We start from the raw sequence: 21,593 nt of genomic DNA on the forward strand, positions 1-21,593 counted from the left end.
CTTGTTGTTGTTGTTTCTTTCCTCTGCTCCCTCTTGCTCGGGCTCCTCTTAAAATTGCTTTCCATTTAACTACTAGTGGAAACATTTAGTTTTTCTCATTTAACTCACGCTGGCTCCATAATGGTACAGTGGCATCAACAAATGAAAAAAGAGGAAAATTGTGTTGACCATTTGTTGAGAAGCAAATTAAAATGGAATGATTGGAAATTGCTTCAAAAACAAATGGCTTGTTTTAAAACAATTTGAGCTCTTTTGCAATGTTAGCCGAGACTTCATAATTATCTCTGAGTGACACACTTTTCTCCTTTGCTGACTGATAATGAAGAATCCTGTAAAACTGCGAAGATAAGCAAGTTAAGGTTGCACAAATTGCTTTCAAAAAAATGGGAAATTCGATTTTCCCTTCAATGTTATTCTTCTAATCTCATTAAATCAATAGTGACATTCCCTCAACCTATTTTCCTTTTACCAAAAGTGCTTTCAACTAATCACATTTTCTCTCTCTTTGCTTTCAGGTGAGTTTCGATGCATTCCACTTCTGGAGGGTAACTAACCTCCACTTAGCGTCCTGTAAGTTTTAGGGTAAACATCAAATTTTCACACTTGGGTGATGAACCAATTAAAAACTCCAAAATATTTACACTTTTTTGCTAATAACCCCCTAATTGATGGCTAATTGCACTCTCCAAATCTACCTTAAAAGGTGCAATTCTACCTTTTTGTGACCATTCCCCACCAAAATGCCGTCCCACCATCTGTCAATCGCTCCGCTGGCAACACTGCTGCTGCTCATCTTGCCCCACTGCTCCACCACAACCCTCCACCATCTCTCGGAACGGGACGTCGCCGACCAGCTGTCCCGGATGTACCGCCTGCTGGAGATGCTAAGCCTCCAATCGCAGCGCGCAATCCGCGACACCGTCTGTATCGTTCCGGTGCTGGAACAGCCCGTGTGCGGCAGCGATGGCCAAACGTACGGGAACCGCCAGCTGCTGGAGTGTACCGCACTGTCACGGAAGGATGGGGAGAAGGCGTTGGTCGTGAGCAGGATGGGAGCTTGTTGAATAAAGTTGATTCGGCTTGAGTCGACACCCTGGCCAATGATTTGCTTCATTAGTTGCGCGCGAACAACTGCTAATCTCGAAAGTATGTCGTTAAGAATAGTCCATAAATAGGTGCGTTGTGAGCTGGCGCAGGGGTTTTCAGTGTGATTCGGGATGAAGTCCGTGCTTTTGGTTGTGCTGGTTGTCGTGGTTGTTGGGGTAGTGTCCGGAGATCGAACAAGGGGTGAGAGATATAATATCAGGATTCCGGATCTTCGTTATCAGGATTATCGGAAGATGTGTCCCAACGTGGACAGATTGATTGATGAGGTATGAATATTTCGGTATAAGTATGTTGTGAAGAATTGGAACGTCAATTTGGGAAGGAACAAGTGCTGAGGTCAACCTGTTCAATGAAGTGATGTTTTATTTCGGGATACTTAAGAAATATATTACAACAGCCACCTGTATTGTACCAAATCTAAATTTAGAACCTGGAGAATCATGATCATGGTCGAGGATTTAGTAACTGGAAATACCGAGATGGAGCCCTGCTTATTTTTTCATATAGCAAATCATTTGGATACTCAAGGAATCAATTGGAAAGCTACCTGCAGTTTAATCTATAAGTCTTAAATTTTGAAGCATCAAGTGTGTTCAAGGACTCAGTATCTACAAGTACGGAGAAGGATTCTTACTCATCCACTCTTTCAATTCATTGTCTTAAACTAGTTAGGAATCCACTGCTTAAGAATCCATTGGAAAAGCCAATTACAGTACCAACCCAAAGTCGAGAATCTTCAGGATTCAATCGAATGTAAACATTAAGTATCTGAAAATATGGAGATTTCACCACTCTGGGAAACTCGAAAAGTCAAAAAATTTGAGGCATTATTCGTGTTCTTGAATTAAGTTTTCAGAAGTACGGAGATGGATTCTAACTCAACCTTTTATCTGGAAGTTCATACAAATTTTCTAAAACTAGTTTAACATCCATTTTGAAAGCCATTTACAGTACCAACCCAAAGACTGGAATCTTAAGCAATCGATCGCATGCCAAGATTAAGTTTATGGAATTTCGGAGATGGATTCAGCTTCATTTAGAACTTCACGGTCCTTGTTTTCAATTTGAGACCATTCGAAGACCAACTCTCCAAGTCAGAAATTACGGCACATTAATAATGTTTTCAGACTTAGTTTTCAGAAGTACAGGGATGGATTCTAAACCCCTCTTGCATGGGAAATTTTTCAACCAATTTTCTTTTCCATTGAAAGTGCAATTTACAGTACCCCAATCCGAGGACCAGTCTGGAACAATCGATCGCATGCAAAGATCATGTATCTGGAATATGGAGATGGATTCCTTCTAATATGAAGATTCACAACTTTCTCCACTATGGGGGACTCCTGGAATCCACTGAAAAGCCAACAGCGACAGTCAGTAATCTTGAGTCATCAATCGTGTTCTAGGACTTTGTGACTAGAAGTACGGAGGTGGATTCATACTATTTTGCTCATAAATAAATGTTCAATACTTTTTCTTAAACTGGTACTTCTAATATCCCTTGGAAAAGACACTTTCAGTACCAACCCAAATACTGGGATCTCAAGGAATCGCTCGCATGCAAAGATTAAGTATCCGGAAACACGGAGATGGATTCTTCTAATATGAAAGTTAATAGAACTTTTCCCAATTTGAGATACTCCAAAAATCCAGTATTCGAAAGCTAACTGCGACATTTACTATGTGTCTGGAGTTCGAATTTGACCGCAACTACGAGGCTAGTATCAGAAAGTTCGTAGGTGGATTCTAACTTATTCTCGTTTGAATGTTTTGGGACAATCCATGTTTTATAACATGAACACCAAAGGAATCTTTCGAAAATCCACCTGCAGTTCCATTTCGACAATCATGAGGTGATTAAGGGTTTTGATTCTGAAAAAATGGAGATGGGTTCTTAATTAACTTTGTGAACGAAATTTTACAACCCATGTCCTTAAACTTGGAAACTAAAAAAATGGAAAAGCCATCTGCAAATTTATGTCTGGAAACTAAAGAATTTGCTCGAGATAAAGGGTTTAGTATAAGGAAACATGGGATGGATTCATTAATCCTCATGTGGAATTTATGGGAAAATTTGAATATCAAAAAAATCCTTTGGAAAAGCCACCATTAGTTGAAAGTCCAAGTTTTGAATAATCATCTTGATTTGAAAAAATGGAGATGGATTCTTAGTAATATTCTCATAGAGGAATCCACAATCCGTGTCCCTAAACTGTCCTCATCAGACTAGCCACAGGAAAATTCAAGTCCGAATTCTTGAAAAATTAATCGCATTAAAGAATTGATTCTCTAGAACTGTGGAGATGGATTCAGACTCATCCTCTTCTTCTAAATCACAATTACACAATCCTTGTCCCTTCTCTTGTAAACTGAAGAAAACCATTGGAAAATTGAATTGCAGTACAGCATCCTTCCTTGGAGTCTATAAATTTTTGATGATAAGTATTTGGAGAAGAGATGGATTCTTTATTATCCCCTCACATTGATGTTATGAGACAATTTTTGTCCCTTGATTTCCATGGGGAAATCTCCGTGTGGTTCCATATGCAAGTCTTGAATCGATAGAATTTTTGATAAAGGATTTAGTATCAAAGTTAAAGTAAACAGACATTCGGAGATGGATTCTAAATTATCCTTAAAAATTTACAATCTTGTCCGCACTCGTTGAATCTAAAGAAAACCATTGGAGAATCTTGAATCTGAATATCTTGATCATGATGACGGTTGGTATCTGGACATAAGGAGATGGATTCTAACTTATCCACTCATTTGAAAGTTTTGGGGCAACCTTTACTGATAAAGTCCTTAGGGGATTCATAACACAAGTTAGATAAAATTTTGAAAATTCATGATCGATGTTTTAGTATCCGGAAAACCAGAGATGGATTCTAACTTCTTCCTTTGATAACTAAATCCACAATCCTTGAGCATACGCTTGGCTACTCAAGGAATCCTTCTGAAAAACGATTTACAAAATCAAATCGATGTCTGGAACAAGGACTCAACGATCAAAAACATGGGTTAGGTATCTGGTAAACGGAGATGGATTTTTGATCAAATCCACAGTTTTTTCCCTACATTCGGATACCAAAGGAATCCTCCAAAAAAGCCACCAGTAGTACGAACTCCATGTCTGAATCTCGTCGACCATGATGCAGGATTTAGTATCCGATAATTCGGAGAAGAATTCTGACTTATTGTCTCGAGATTCTAGAAATAGCAAATATACGCCACCGAATCATCAATAATACATTTAGTCTAATTGAGAAGATAAGTGTAAATTGAATTATAATCTAATAGCTTGGATCTTACAGGCAATTTTGGAAGATTGAAACAAGTGCAAAATCTCTGAATACGAGTTAACTACTCAAAATATCTCATTTGAAAAAGCATGATCTTCGTTTCGTTTGCTAAATACGAATTCATTACCTCGAATATTACGCTTTAATGAGCAACTACTAAGAATCGTTTGAAGTCCTTATCGCTACCCCGATTAGTCATCCCACATTTCACGGAGCCAATCAATTTCCCAACGCCCATTTACCACCAATTACCCTGAACGATATAAAGTGCACGAATAGTCCCAAACCGGACAGCAAACGTAATCCAACATGGCCAATCATTGGTGGCTTTTAGTACTCGTAGCACTGCACGCGTCATGTGGACTATCGGAGAAACCTTCCCGATCCAAAACACTGAGTTCACTGCTCAGAATGTTGAAGAATCTTGGCGTTGGGGAACCGGGGTCCTCGAACTCCACAGAGGCAGTACCCGGAAAAGCTCAAGAATACGGGCCACCTGCTTGGAGTCGTCCTTCCCAGCAATATGGAGCTCCTCTACCCTTCTACCGACCTGCTCCATCGTTTCTACCAATTAGTTATGGACCGCCACCAGCGATTCCTACCCAGAAATATGGAGCTCCTTTACCTAGGATAGAATATGGTGCTCCGACGAGTTCCAGGAATCCGTTTCTACCAATCCGGTACGGACCTCCACCAGCGGTTCCATATCAGCAGTCGAGAGTACCAATAAGCTATGGACCACCGAAACCTTCGGAATCTCGGACCCGCTATGGACGTCCTCCAGTGGCTCCCAGGCAGGAGTATGGAGCACCTCTACCTGCTCAAAACATGCTTCCAGTAAGCTATGGACCTCCACCAGCTGTTCTGCCTTCAACTGGTCGAAACTCGCTTCCAGAAAGCTATGGACCTCCAGGTCCTTACAAGTCAATCACCGTGAAGCAACACCTGCTGAATGCGCTCCACCACATCGTCGACGCGATCAACGTAGCGCCCGAAGATCTCCTACGGCAGATCACTTCGTGGCGCCCGGAGATCGCCAGCAAGATCGAAAAAATTGAAGCTCTCCTCCGGAGTCTTCCCGCGGGTCGTCTGAAGCTGCTTCGCGACAATCCGGACGTTGCGGCGATCATGCAACAGCTGGGAGTTCGACTTCCTGAGCAAAGCGAATCCGACGTGGAGATCACGATCCCGGACAAACCTGATCGTGTCGATGAGGGTCCCAAGCAAGATCTGGAAGTGATCGTCAAACCGGATGGGGTGGAGATCGTGAAGCCGGATGAGCAAAACCCGTCTGAACTTGAAGTAACTGTTAAACCCAATGGCGTTGAGATCGTCATCCCTGAAAAGCCGGATCATGTTGACGAAGGAAAGAAAGTGGAGAGTTCCGAACATCATAGTGTAGAGATCGTGGTTACTGATAAGCCGGAAGAAGCTGAAATAGTAGTTACTCCGCATAGTGTAGTGATCGAGATTCCCAACAAGCCTGATCATGTGGACGAAGGTCTGGTCAAGACTGAAGTATCTTCAGAGAAACTTAAAGCTGAATCGCCAGCTGCTTCAGCAGCTTATGAGTATGATATTCCTAAGGGTATCGAGCAGCTTCCGCTTGCGACTGTTCCAGATAATCAGTACGAGGTTCCGGAAGTTCCAGCACCGATCAACTCTAAAGAACCTGCAGTGCTTGAGGTTACCACCGAACTGTCCGAAACGGTAGAATTTGAAGTCACTCCCAGCAACCTTCCTACCGCCCAAGACGTTCCAGTTCTTCCATCTGACGCAAGACCTTTTCTCAGTAATTCATTCCGTAAAAAACTTCTTCAGGCCGTAACGAAGGCGTTACGATCGTACCAGCAGAAGCTCGGCCTAACCACGAGGCTACCCCCAACGCAACCTCCTCCTAAAGGCAAAGACGAGAAGCTGCAGGAGTTGGTTCAGGATACCCGCTCCAAGATCGCCAGCATGTTGAAGATCATCGACAAGGCCGCTGAGGATGGTAGGTTCGGCATGGTAATAAACAACCCAAGGTCATCGACCTTTTTTCTTCCAAATTTAGGTAAAATCCCGGAAAACCTCGCGGACGAGATCGACCTGAACACGCCCGGCATCCTGGTCCAGCTCAGCGAGCTGGAGCAGCTGCTCGGGAAGGATCCGAACGAGCCGGAAAAGGCGCTCCCGACCAAGCCGGACGGGACGACCGACTGGGGCAAGATCCTGCACGGGCGGGATCCGCCGACGGGCACGAGGGCGCCCAAGAAGGGAAAGCCGGAAGTGGTGAAGGCGTCCGATGATGCTGATGAAGAGTAGTTTAGAGTGTAATAAAATGATTATTTTGAACAACTTCATTTGAGTCAGTGTTGCCATCAATTCTTTGTTTTTTTTTCTCTTAAAAATTTAATTATGAAATTAAAAAAAAACACAGAAAATAGATAATTTGAATTTGATTTTTGATCATGTCAACGCAATGCCAAATCCTGACTGGTAATTTAAAATATTGCTAATCGTCATTATGACAGCAGTGTTGCCATCATCAGCTATTTTTAATGTTTAAAATTAACTGTTATCAAAAATATTGAAACAAAAACACTAATTTTCATTTTTTGATCAGTGTTGCCAACTTTTATAATTTTCTCAAAAAATTAATTTCCAACATCAAATTGATAAATCCGTCGAAAGTTAACATGAACCCACAAACTTTCAAAACGGCTCAGTTCTGTTTCCCCTGGGCACGTTATCGCACCAGAACCATCGCCACGGAGATGGACCATAAAATCCGCGGGGCAATCGGTTTGATTGCCACCCGAAAGATCTGGAGTAGAGAGAGAGAGGAAGGGCAATGTGGTGGACGGTCATCTCATTTCCGAAATGAAGTCACGTAAAGTGTGAACTAAAACACGGCGCACCATTTGTCTTGCCGAGCGTAGTGTGAGTGAGAGAGTGAGTTTGTGAGGGAGTGAGAGAGCGCAAAAATGGGGTCGTCACTTCCTCGCACTCTTTGCCGCCGCATAGAGTTGTGTGCTTGTCACTGGAATAGGATTGTTAAATTCAATTATTTAAATTTAAAAAAATGTTGAGAGTTGATCTACAAAACAATATTTTCAAAAAATTCTTCAATGATTTGAAAATATTTTGAAATTGAAGTCACTCGAAGGCTTCAACACCAGGCCGTTTGGCTGTGGTTCTTTTTTGTGATCTCTCACACTCGACTGGTAAAGAGAAGTTAATATCCGTTCGGACAAGTGCGCATGAGCTCCTGCCCCCAGCCCGCGCTCTCCCCTGGAGCCCTGGTTCAGCAGGGCATTCCAGCAGGAGCACCAACAGAAGCGTCCCCAAGTCAGTTGGGTGGCATTCCTCCACCGGTGGCGAACCGGTAATGATGCATAAATGGGAATGGTTTTTTTTGTAGCATGGAGGCTATTCTTTTACATTTTACTGAATCTTTAAGCGTTTTTTTTTTTGCATTTTTATGAGTCTTTGATTTTTTGAAATTTCAAAAATAGTATGAAAATGTTACCTTTGTCAAACTGGTCATGTCTGTAACATTATGTGAATGTTTTTTAAAAGGCAAACAAGATTTGCTCTCAATTTGTTTTCAACCTTGCTTTTAAATTTTGTAAAAAACCCTTTCTTTAAATTTAATTAATGTTATATCAGAAAAAAGTGGTTTATGACAATTTTAGCTAAAGCTTTGATTTTTGCGTTTACTGCAATTAGCTTGTTTAGAAACTCTTGCAGGAAATTCAATTTCTTACAACTTTGTCGAAGGGTGCAAGAAGATCCTTGTTGATCGTAATGAGTTGTTAGCAATGCGATTTAAAGAAATCGGCTTATATACTTGAAAGTATATAAGAGGTATATAAGACGTACATAAGAAAATACTTTTTTGAAAAAAAATGACAAAGTTGTAGGGAATTGAATTTCCTACAAAAATCTCACATTTGAACAAAATTAGGCGAGACCTGCGCCACCTGGTGGAAAAATACTGAAAAAACTGCTCAAAATACCGTTACTATGAAAAAAAAATATGCAATCCGAGATTTTGGGGTCTATCGATTCCTTACACAATAGGTCAAATCTGTGCAAAAATTAAAACATTCGCTGATGTAGTTTTCGAGATACAGCCCTTTTAAGATGTTACATCCAATTTTCAATTAGTAAACCAAAACAATCTATACTTTTTTAGCATTTCAAAGAATATGCAATTCAAGATAAAGATGTTTTTCGCTTCATATGACTGTGAAGTATCTCTGGGCCAAGTTTCGGAAAATTTGCTGATGTAGTTCTCGAGATAAGCCATTTTAAAATGTTATTTCCGACTTTTTCAAAGATAATCTATAAAATCAATTCAATTACAGCACTTTAAAGAATATGCATTTCAATATAATGATGAATTTTGTTTCATATGACTGTCAAGTATCTCTAGGCAATGTTTCAGAAGCTTTGCTGATGTAGTTCTCGAGATACAGCAATTTTTAAATGTTGTTTCCGACTTTTTTAAAGGAAATCTATAAAATCAACGCTATTTCAGCACTTTAAAGAATATGGAATTCGAGATAATGATGTTTTTTGCTTCATATAACTGTCAAGTATCTCTGGGGGGATCGCAGTAAGCTATGGTCGCGTCCGGTTTGTTTGATTTTTCGCTCCGCTTTTTTTTTGTTCTCTGAGGATTTCCGTCAAATTCCTATTGGCTAGTTCTAGACGAACTTGTGAGTGGCAGTGGACAAGGTGGAGATGGTGGAGATATCCGAGATTCGCGTTGCGTTGCTGCATGCCCGGGAAGACGTCGCTGACCTGGGATAGAGCCTCAATCGCGCAGATGACGAGGAAATCTTGGCTGATTTGATGCGGCCGGATTGGCGGCTCCTAAGAACTTAGGAGCTGCAGGTTGGGACACAAACTGGCTGTGTCCTTCGAAGATTTTAAGATTTGCTGATTCTTGGTGAGAGCTTTCCATCATTATTTGCTAAATGATTATATTCCCTTATATTATTATACTATAAGTTCAATAGCCCTCCTACCCCTTCCTCACTTTCCCATTCCTTAATCCCATTTTGCCCAATTCCACTTCCTCCCTAAAAATATAATTATCTGCCAAATTTACACTAACACACCACACCTAACTGATCCGGAGCGTTTGGTACGGTATGTCCACGCATCCTTCCTCCCCTGTAGATTCTGTGGAATGTGATCCGTTCACAGAATCCTCTCTGCGGTAAACACAACGCAGTAGGGCTGACCGCTTGCAGACTTCATCAGTGTTCTGTTCTCGACAGTCGAGAACAGAACACTGATAAAGTCTGCAAGTAGTAGACGAAATACGTATATTGATTTTCATCGAAAAAGTCGAGAATAACATTTTAAAATGGCTGTATCTCGAGAACTACATCAGCAAACTTTCTAAAACTTTGCCCAGAGATAGTTGACAGTAATATGAAGCAAAAAATATCATTATCTCGAAATGCATGTTCTTTAAAGTGGTGAAATTGTTTTGATTTTATAGATTTCCTTAGAGAAAGACGAGAATAACATTTTAAAATGGCTATATCTTGAGAACTACATCAGCAAACTTTCTAAAACTTGGCCCAGAGATACTTGACAGTCAAATGAAGCCAATGTCATCATGTCGTTATGTCGAAATGCATATCATTATCTCGAAATGCATATTCTTTAAAGTGTTGAAATTGTATTGATATTATAGGTTTTCTTTGAAAAAGTCGGAAATAACATTTTATAATGGTTGTATCTCGGGAACTACATCAGCAAACTTTCTGAAACTTGGCCCAGCGATACTTGACAGTCATATGAAGCAACAAACATCATTACCTCGAATTGCATATTCTTTGAAATGCAAACATTGTATAGACTGTTTTGGTTTTCTTATTGAGAATCGGTTGTAACATCTTAAAAGGGCTGTATTTCGAAAACTACATCAGTGAATGTTTTTATTTTTTTGCACAGAGGTGCAATCTCGAATTGCATAATTTCTTCATAATAACGGTATTTTGAACACCGTTATTATTCTACATTTATTTCCCCATATATGTAAACTTCAACGACCAAAAGCGACCCCTGAATCTTAACCGATTTGGCTCAAAATTTGCACAGATACTTATTTTTGCCTGAGGAATCGAATCAGAGGGTATGTCTAATGTCAATTTTCGTTATTGTTATTGTTTTTATTGTTGAACTCTCACTCTAAAAAATCTACTTTTTTAAATAGACTATCAAAAAAAAAAAATTGCACAGAAATATATTTTTTGAAAAATCTCATTTTTGGATATTTTAATATGGTCGACAAAAAGTGTTTTTGGATCGAGATTTTAAAATTTTTAAATTATTATTTTTATTTGAATTGGAATGTTTCACAGAATTTTCATTTGTTGAAACTAAAAACTATTTGCTGAGCTATCGTCTCTTAAATATTATTTGCTATTTTGGCGAATTAGAGGAAAGCTCGTACCTTGGGTCTTACAAATTTCAGCTTTTTTGTCTGACCCAATCTCACCCCCCAGACCCAATTAGAGAATTAGAGGAAAGCTCGTACCTTGGGTCTTACAAATTTCAGCTTTTTTGTCTGACCCAATCTCACCCCCCAGACCCAATGTCACCCGTGATGACGGTATATTTCTTTTTTATTACATTCTCCCACATTGACAAAAGAACTGAGGAATTGTCTTTGCATATTTATTTTTTATTTTTTATTAAATGATTAGCTTATGGACGATAGTGTCTCTCTCGTTCGTTGGACGCTCCTCCAAGGGTGAGTTCCGGATTTTTGTACGCAATGTAAGCCAGTATTGCCATTATTATGGATAGCAGTATCATCATGATGACAAAAATTATTAGCAGAAGTTTGGCAGTGTCCATTTGCATCTGAAGGAAAAAATAATAATTATTTTGACATTTCAAAAGCGACAGTTGTTTGAAAATCTTACCCAACTTTGGAAAAAATTCTACATTCAAATGGGTTGCTTTGATTTTTGTCTGACACAATTTAAAAGTACATAATTTCATAAAAAAAAACATCATCAGCTGGCATATGTTTCCAAGCATCATTGTTTACACTGCCACAAAGAATCCTACCAATTCGAGCAGCCTAATTACTTCCATGTGGAGCGCTTTGGAATCTGTTTGGCAACTCTTTTACACAATGTTGCCATCACTCTCCCGGGAGAAACAGAGAGAGAGAGAGAGAGAGAGTAAGGTTCAACGATTTTTCTTTCGCGCCCGAAAAATGACTCCCAAAGTATGTTTCTGTCCGAGTTTCTGTCTGTAGACAGTGATGAAAAAAATAATGAAAATTAAGAAAAAAAAATGCAATTTTAGAAGGAATTTTAACAAAAAGTAAACATTTTCAAAACATGATTTAGCATAAAATTTTCGAATTTTGTTTAAACACGCAATCGGTGACCCTTTTTTTCTGAGTCAGTTTCCGAACCATTTGCGTGTCATTATTTCCCTCCCAGAAGTCTCAGCAGTCTGACACAGAATGAGTGTGGCGACGATACAAATAACGAATCGTCGTCGTCGTCATGTCATGATCTCACAGGTTGTTGATCTTGGCGGCTCCATCGACGTCTCGTGTGTTTTACCTCTGCTCCGACGACGACGACGACGATTGCAGCGCGGAATCGCTCGTTTGAGAGTGTGTGGAACAAAAGAGGTAATTATGGTTGGCAACAGTTGGATTATACATTTGAATACTTCTTGGCGCTTCTTTTTTACATTGGTTGCTGGCTGCTGGTGATCCCAAATTTGCAATATCGCGAGGATTGAGAGTTGATGGAGGGGGAGAAGGCAAGACTAAAAAAAAAAACAAACGTTCTTGGAAACACTGTAATTTATTGCCGATTATGAACGGTGGCTAAGTTGAGGACTAAATAAAGCTGACAAAATTATGAAAAATTCATGATATCATGATTGATTCGGTGTCTTCAGCAAAGTTTTCGGTTATGCTGAGCAGGGCTGCGGAGTCGGGTCATATTTCAAGCGACCCCGACTCCGACTCCGGCTCCTGCTTTCCACAAATTGTTGACTCCGACTCTGGCCTACCATCTCTAGCCGACTCCGACTCCGACTCCAGCTTTCCAAAATTTGTTGACTCCAGCTCTGACTCCGACTCCGACACCTTATCTGTATTTTAAATATAAAAAAACGCATTTTTAGCGCAATAATTTTCTGAGTAAATTTGAATTTTGTTGTTTGAAAAAAGGGAACATTTTATTTAACTACTTTAAATTTACATTCATTTTGCCTTCCTCACTGAGGTAAGGCTATAATCCTGCTCTAAAAATGAACTTTGTATAAAAACGTCGTAGACCCACCTTCATGTATACATATCGACTCAGAATCGAAAACTGAACAAATGTCTGTGTGTATGTGTGTGTGTATGTGTGTGTGTATGTATGTATGTGACCAACAAACTAGCTCATGTTTCTCGGCACTGGCTGAACCGATTTGACCCGAACCTGTTGCATTCGACTTGGTTAAGGGTCCCATAGATCGAGTTTTATAAAGATTGAAGTTTCGATAAGTAGTTCAAAAGTTATGTATAAAAATGTGTTTTCACATATATCTGGATCTCACTTAAATGTATGTAAACTATGTCCGGATCCACCATCCGACCCATCGTTGGATAGGTTATCAAAAGACCTTTCCAACGAGTCCAAAACATTGAAGATCTGGCAACCCTGTCTCGAGATATGGCCATTTAAGTGATATTTATGTACTTTTTTGAAGCCGGGTCCAAAACATTGAAGATCTGGCAACCCTGTCTCGAGATATGACCACTTAAGTGATATTTATGTACTTTTTGTAGACGGGTCTCATTTAAATGTATGTAAACTATGTTCGGATCCACCATCCGACCCATCGTTGGTTAGGTTATCAAAAGACCTTTCCAACGAGTCTAAAACATTGAAGATCTGGCAACCCTGTTTCGAGATATGTCCACTTAAGTGATATTTATGCACTTTTTGGAAGCCGGATCTCACTTAAATGTATGTAAACTATGTCCGGATCCACCATCCGACCCATCGTTGGTTAGGTTATCAAAAGACCTTTCCAACGAGTCCAAAACATTGAAGATCTGGCAACCCTGTCTCGAGATATGGCCATTTAAGTGATATTTATGTACTTTTTTGAAGCCGGATCTCACTTAAATGTATGTAAACTATGTCCGGATCCACCATCCGACCCCTCATTGGTTAGGTTATCAAAAGACCTTTCTAACGAGTCCAAAACATTGAAGATCTGGCAACCCTGTCTCGAGATATGGTCACTTAAGTGATATTTATGTACTTTTTTGTAGCCGGGTCTCATTTAAATGTATGTAAACTATGTTCGAATCCACCATCCTACCCATCGTTGGTTATGTTATCAAAAGACCTTTCCAACCAGTCTAAAACATTGAAGATCTGGCAACCCTGTCTCGAGATATGGCCATTTAAGTGATATTTATGCACTTTTTGGAAGCCGGATCTCACTTAAATGTATGTAAACTATGTCCGGATCCACCATCCGACCCATCGTTGGTTAGGTTATCAAAAGACCTTTCCAATAAGTCCAAAACATTGAAGATCTGGCAATCCTGTCTCGAGATATGTCCACTTAAGTGATATTTATGCACTTTTTGGAAGCCGGATCTCACTTAAATGTATGTAAACTATGTCCGAATCCACCATCCGACCCATCGTTGGATAGGTTATCAAAAGACCTTTCCAACGAGTCCAAAACATTGAAGATCTGGCAACCCTGTCTCGAGATATGGCCATTTAAGTGATATTTATGTACTTTCTTAATCCGGATCTAAAAAATAGATGAAATTTGTGTACAACCCCATCAAATCAGCCATTGTTGGTAATGAGTGAGGAAGGCTCCAACCACATAGGTGGATTAAGTTAGTTTTTTTAGTTTAATAAGCTAGCTGCACTAATTTTCAATTATTTTTTTCAGCTAGTTTCCATTTACTGAAAATTGATAAATTGGTGTGCAGTAGCTATCAAAGATACCCTGGTTTTGAAATAAACAATTTTCAAAGAAACTATTTTTTAAAGCTTTTTTTGAATTTATTTGAGAAGACGTACATGGACATTGTGTGATCCAGCCCAGTAGACACTTCAAACATACAAATCATGAGAAAATTCTAATATTTGAAAAATAAATTAAATTATATAAATTATATCACCCCGATTTCAGGCATTTAAAAAAAATTGACTAGTTCAACTATATTATTTAAGGATCAACACTTGTAGAGTTTTGTAGATAAATTGTAAACATTGGGATAATCGCTTGAAATGTTTCAGCACGACACTTTGATTTGTTTTTATTTACACCAAAATGTGCATGTTGCGTTTCAAGTAGACGATTGATATAATAGTTGATAATGTTTTAGAAACATAATTGTTTTTGTTAAATACTGATAGGGGACCATCCACAAACTACGTGGACACTTTTTTGGAAAGCTCAACCCAACGCCCCCCCACCCCCCACCCCCTTTCCCCTCGTGGACAATTGTCCATACAAAACGTTTGAATGGAGCGTGGAAAATCGCCACGACTCCGGCTCCAGCTCATACAATTTAGCCGACTGACTCCGACTCCGACACCAGCTATTAGAGTTTTGACGACTCTGACTCCGACTCCGACTCCAGGTCCCCAAAAAGACGCGACTCCACCGACTTCGGCTCCGACTCCGACTCCACAGCCCTGATGCTGAGGACAAATTCGAAAAATATTATAACAGTCTTAACTCTTTAAATTTTCCCTTCATTTAAAAAAAAAACTTATTTTAACAACAAGAAAAACCTGCAAAAATCATATTTTTACTATTTTAGTGTTACAATAAAGAAAAAAATAAAAAATATTTTAATTTTTCAGACGACAAAAAGCAACTTTTTCTGTACAACGAGAATTTTATTCATAGGACTATGAAATTTTGATTTTTGAATTGTTTTTCAAAATTCATAATAATAGAGTCTAAAAAATCCAAAATTCAATTAAAATATTTTTAATTCGAAAAATAAGAAAATGGTTATCTAGTTTTTATTTTTTACATTGATACTTTAGTAAAAATCAATGGTAAACTTTTTTCAGCCCGAAATCAACTTTAAATTGAAAACGGCGTGTTTTATCGAAAATAGTATAGAGTCAAAAAATCAGTTTGTTAGAAGATTTTTTTTACGTGTAAGGTACATTTTAAACATTTAATAAAAAATTTGAATTTAATTTTGATTCGGAAATTATTTTTTTTTTAATTTTTTTTAGAATATGAATTTATTGCCTGTGATTTTTTTTGCCTTTTTTGGTCCTCTAAAACACATTTGAAAAATAAATAAATAAGGTGTTAGGGGAGATTGACCATTTGTGATAAAAACAAGTTACAAACAAGTTAAGTTATCAAAACAGAAAAAGTATTCGTACACATGAAGAATCGGAAGCATTTTCAGTGAGTAATCGTCACTTAAAAATCAAGACTATTTTGGTGATGCAAGGAAAACTTAATTTTTCCTGTTTGCTTTTCTTTTAGAACTTTAAAAAATATGTTCAGAGGTCTTCAAACTTGGTCATGACTTCAAAATTTATTTTGAAAGCGTCTATAACTTGAAAACGGTGATAGATATAAAATTTTATGTCAATTATGTTTTGGCTGCAAATTTAAGTTTATATCTAAAAATAAAATCTAAATAGATTTTCGCCTTTTTCAGTTTTTTTTTTCGAAAAATTGGCAACACTATCAATTGAATGCCATACACGGCGTGTTTTCTGGGCAACCTTAAGGAGAAAAAATAGTCATCGCTACTTTCAAATGTGTCTTATAGGAAATTTTATCAGCTTTCCAATGCTTCTTAGAGCGAAATGTTGCATCGAGAAATGTCTGTGATATCTGTATTTTAAGTTTTTCGTTTTAAAATCCTTCATTATTATTGGAAACATAACAAAAAAAATCAAGAAAACTTGTCAAATGATGTGTTTTATGTTTCATTTACTCATCAAAATGTGCAAATTAAGAAAATAAACAGCTTTGTAATACGTTGCAAATCGCTACATAATTTAAAAATCAAGTTTCAATCGAGTTTTTGAATATGTAAGATTAATTCAGAAATTAAAAACATAAACCGTATCAAAATCTACCTTTAAAAAGAATTCGTAGATTATTACATTATTTTTGTGCACAGAAATCAGCCGTCTACTCAGAGTTAGCTTGGATTTGGCCGAAATAACCATTTTTTTGCAACGGTATTACTAGATTTTTATGAATAAATATATTTCATATTTCTTTAACCAATCTTTAACAAGTTTGCATGGATACCAAAACATGTTATATAGGAGAAATATACCCATTTTAATCACTCTAAGCCGTTCGACCAATTCTCATCACTTTTGCCGTTTTCCACTATTAAATCAACATTTTCAGATGTATCAACAATGGAAAATTGCTTGCTCACTTTTATTTGAGTCATTTAGTACTTTGGAACAGTCAAAAACATTTTATGAAAGCTGTAATTCATGATCAAAGTGCTGATAGGCCGATAATAGAAATAGGCTGAAAAAGGGTTAAAAAAAATAAAAAAATAAAAAAATGAAATGTTTTTTTTTTGTTTTCATTTTTTTTTGTTTGATTTTGTTTAAATAGTTCGCAATGGAAGTAGTTGTTTATTTTTTTGTCAAAATAATATTTAATTTTTGTTCAAACCAAAAAAGTGTTTGTGAGGTGTTTTCAACATTATGCATTTTAAACAGTAAAACCCTTAATAAAATTTTATTTTTATTTTAAACTCCTAAAAATATGACATTTGAAGCTTGCAACAGTAATTTATCGAAATTTATCGATTTTAAATCATGTTTTGTATCCATGATTCCTGGTTCATGTTTGCATAAGAAAATATCATTATTCATAAAATTCTAATATTACCCTTAACAATCTCACACCTGCAAAACTTCGGTTGTAGCAGCTAAATCAGAGCAGACGGTTGATATTGGTACACAACAATTATTTAATGATGTTTTAATTCCTGTAAAAAAAAACATTTTTAATGTGGTTTAATGATTCTAATATCTGAATAAATCCCTAATATTCAAAAACTCAGTGAAAACTGAATTTTCAAAGTGTTTAGCAATTTGCAAACTTGCACAAAGTTGATTAATGTCTTATTTTGACAAGTTTCCTTGACTTTTTTTGTTATGTTTCCAATAATGATGAAGGATTTTAAAACGAAAAACTTAAAATACAGATATCTTAGAAATTTCTCGATGAAACATTTCGCTCTAAGAAGCATTGGAAAGCTGAGAAAATTTTCTATAAGACACATTTGAAAGTAGCGATGACTGTTTTTTCCTGAATAGTTTGTTCTAGAAAACACGCCGTGCATAGCTCCAAAGGTGGCATTTTTTGCCATCTAAAATATATCCATCATCTAAAAATAAAATCAAAAAAGTTTTTTTTTTCGAAAAATTGGTTACACTGTCAAATAGGATTTTTAGCTTTCTAACTTATATGCAAAAATTAGATTTTTCAAAAATGGTTATTTTTTGCAATTAAAATATTTTCTTCTGAAAAAATTCTGAGAAATATCTACAACATTGCCGAAGACACTTTTCAAGATAAAGATTTTCATCAAAATCATGAGCAAGATACACAGTTTGTTAACAAACTCACTTAGGCCTACTCATTGCTTTGCTAGAAATCATATTAACACTCAAACGCTCTAGATCGTTTGAATTTTTATTTTAAAAAACTTTACATGAACTCAAACCTTTCCACACTTAAAATTATGCATATTCCCATCAATCCGTTGACCCGTAATAAATTCCTCCGCAAATCCCCGACAATCCCCCCCTCTGCAAACGCCAGCGGTCACTCGAAACGCCATCCGGTTTCGCCAGTGACAATGAGTTTGACACTGGATTTAGTCTACAATTCTCACCCTGGCATGGTATGGCATCGCTTCCTCAGGGAATGTTCCCACCTCGCGCACACACACACACACATGGCCAGGCCACGAGGAATCGATTCTGCGCTCTCCGGTCAGTCCATTTTTCGGTTCCCCATATTGATCCCACATTTGCCTCTCTCCCTCTCGCTGGTAGTTGGTTCTTTTCTCTCTCCCTTTCTCACTCGCACCACTCTACAAGTCCAAAGTCTTTTCAGCCTCAAAAGTGAGTGACCAAAACCGGATAATGACTTTGTCCAGATGCTTCTTGGCCGCTTAACGGCTACCTTAAGTGGGGGTGGATTGGAGAGGGGGAGAGGAATACGAGGGAGAGAGGGGTTGGCAAGAAGGGAAGGAATGGTAATTTTGGACGTGTGTGCCTTAATAAATGTGCGGTCAGAGCAGCGAACAAGGCAGTGACATTTGCTGGTGGGAAATTGGCTCTGAAGAAGTTACTTTTCGGTGGGGATAAAGGAAGTTTTACTTTTATTATACCATACTAGTGCTGAAAAGTTCATATTTTCAGCACTTGTATCAAAATGTTATACTTTTCGATACTGTTTTGGAGTTTGACACTTATCGTGACGGCAAAACAATGATTTCACTGATAAAACCAAAGCAGTTTGAAATTAAAAGGTTGAATTGTATTAAACACTATTTTCGATCAGAGTAATACAGAGAATTGCCAAAGTTTAACAAACCTCGAAATGAGTTTTTTTATCTTCACATCGTTGCACTTAATTCGTGTGAAATCAAATTCGTCACAAATTTACTAAACAAGTTGTTTTATAAAAACCTCCAACTTGCTCACACAAATCCCACCAAACTGCCCTTAGCCATGGCCAAGCCAACTCTCCTAGCGCTGGTCACCATCACCACGGTAGCCCTCCTAGCGGACCAAGTGACGGCCCAGAAAAACCGGATGTGTCCCCTGTGCTCGAACTACGTGCTGCCAACGTGCGGCACCGACGGCATTACGTACGCCAACCCGTGCATGGTGGACTGCAAGGCCGGCCGGATGGGCGTCAAGAAGAAGCACCTGGGACCGTGCGGTTGCTCGCTCGAGGACCAGCTGAACGACAAAAATTGCATCCAAACGGTTTCTTGAGTGAATAAAAATAGTTGTTTATAACACTGTTTGTTTTTATTTTACTCCCTTGTTTAACATTAATAAAAATTAAACTAAATTTCTAATCATTTCATTTTTCTCTTTTCTTTTCAGGTAAATATTTGTTCATTTTCAAAATTTCTAGTGGACCTCATGAATTCAGGTTTGACTTGAAATCAAATTTTAAGGGATTTTGGTTTCCTTTTTTTTTCAAATGTTTGGCCATTTTCAAATGTTACTCGAGATTTTCATTTCCTAAGCATTACTGTTGTTACTGGTGTAGCCTGTTGGCTGGTGGATGGCTTTAATGCATATGTGCTGTAGCTTTTTTCTTTGCGCTGATTCTCTCTCTCTTTCTGAGACTGTCAGTCGGTGCTGGGTGATGATCAGCACTTGTTTCCATGCCATCCAACCACCAGCAGCATCATCGGGTGTAGCAACTAAAGACAAGCGACCAAGCACCATATCGGCAACTGATGGAACGAAACGAGGGGTGCGTCGATTAAGTTGAATCATTCAGTATTTTAACCGCCAAAAAAAAATTTTTTTTGAGTATTTTTTTTTCGTGTCATTTTGGCCATCTTTTGCTTTGCGAAAAACTATACTTTTTTGTTAATTTTTTTTTTTATTTATTTTTAATTTTGTTTTTTTTTTTTTTCATTTCTATAATACAGTAGTTGTTCGGTAACTGGGCTGAACAAAAAATAACGAGGGAACCACCGATACATAATATTTTCCAGATGAAATATAAAAATAAAAGTTACTCAAATTTATTTACCATGCTGACTTTTCATATTTCTTTAATTGTAACTTGAAATTAAACAAAAGTTTGAAAAAAGTTTTTTTTATTTATTGAATATGATTTTTGCATTTATTAACCCCTCAGTCATTTTAGTTTGTTTTGGTTTTTTGACGTTTGTCTGCTTTTTAACTGGGCTACGGCCCAGTTAAAAAGCAGCCCAGTTAAACAACGCCCAGTTACCGAACAACTACTGTAAAATTTTTTATGATTCATACTTTGGAACCCCCAATCATTATTGTTTGTCTATTGACTAGTTTCAGCATTTTCCAGTCACTTCAATTTTTGGTTTGTTTTTCTAATTTTTTAAACAAACTTCACTGCATACTAGGTAATTTGGACACAAAAATTTTGAAGACAAAAGACCGATACAAATATTTTTAAAATGTCCCTTGGCCTCTGGTTGTCATTAATTAATCATTAATTTCAAAATGTGGAAGATTTGACGAAAATGAAAACTTCAGCGAAAAAAAAGTCTTTGCGGTACTATACATCCAAAATTCACAAAAAATCAAAAGATTGTTTAACTAACCCAAACATGCTAAAAAGTATCTGAACTCAGTAGAAAGCATTTTAAATTGATTCCAGTTGATTGCACTTAAATTTCCATTAAAAATTTAAAAAATTATGATAATTTTCAAGATTCATGTTTGTTGCTAAACTATCGGTAACAACTAAAGTTATTCTTTTCAAAAATTGCATAACGATTCAAAATTTATGAAATTAAATTTAATCAATAGTGGAACTTTACTGTTTACTCAATAGTTGACTTAACTGTCAGTAAGAAAAAACTAATATTGATAAAACTCTTTTCGTCTGTTTTGTCGCAAAACATTTAAAAGACTGTACATGAATTCATGAAGTTTATTTTAAATTGACAATTTATTAATCTTATAACCAATTCTCAACGAAATCGATCGATTTCATGCATTTTTCTAATATTTTTTTTTTATTTGCTTAAACCATGTAGGGTTATTTTGGAAATTTTTAATATTTTTTATGGTACAAAAATTTACAACTTTTGAGCCACGTTTTTTTTTATAAAACAAAATGTGGAAAAAACATACTCAATCATTTGTTTGACCTCAGTTATCAATATAAATTTGCAATACAAAATTACTTTACATTTTTTTAAATAACAAAATCATTCATTCGATTTTCAAATTTAGTGTCCAATTCTTGAAACAAGTTTTTTCGAAGAGTTCGGAAAATTTCCCATAAAATTGTTGAAGAAACATTGAAGACTGATCTAGAATTGCCGAGGTACAGCATTAAAAAAAAAGAAATAAAACAGTTTTTTTCAATGAAGTTTTTAAGTCTTACTTAAACAGCCAAATACCTAAAATT

At 37.2% G+C, this 21,593-nt stretch overlaps 3 protein-coding genes across 4 annotated transcripts in view; all 3 read left to right on the forward strand.

The window, feature by feature from the left end:
- Positions 1-21,593, forward strand: part of LOC120420263 (neurogenic protein mastermind) — a 232,366-nt gene that overhangs the window by 114,258 nt on the left and 96,515 nt on the right. The window lies entirely within an intron of this gene.
- LOC120420276 (uncharacterized) lies at positions 713-6,405 on the forward strand. The gene is made up of 2 exons (XM_039583277.2): positions 713-1,373; positions 6,231-6,405. Exon 1 carries the CDS (start codon positions 741-743, stop codon positions 1,062-1,064), a length of 324 nt encoding a protein of 107 aa, XP_039439211.1. The 5' UTR covers positions 713-740; the 3' UTR covers positions 1,065-1,373; positions 6,231-6,405.
- On the forward strand, positions 4,704-6,751 carry LOC120420265 (uncharacterized). Its single transcript, XM_039583265.2, has 2 exons — positions 4,704-6,402; positions 6,463-6,751. The coding sequence occupies exons 1-2, from the start codon at positions 4,719-4,721 to the stop codon at positions 6,711-6,713; spliced, it is 1,935 nt and encodes a 644-aa protein (XP_039439199.2). The 5' UTR covers positions 4,704-4,718; the 3' UTR covers positions 6,714-6,751.

This window comes from Culex pipiens, chromosome 2 (assembly GCF_016801865.2).
Source record: "Culex pipiens pallens isolate TS chromosome 2, TS_CPP_V2, whole genome shotgun sequence".
NCBI lineage: Eukaryota > Metazoa > Arthropoda > Insecta > Diptera > Culicidae > Culex > Culex pipiens.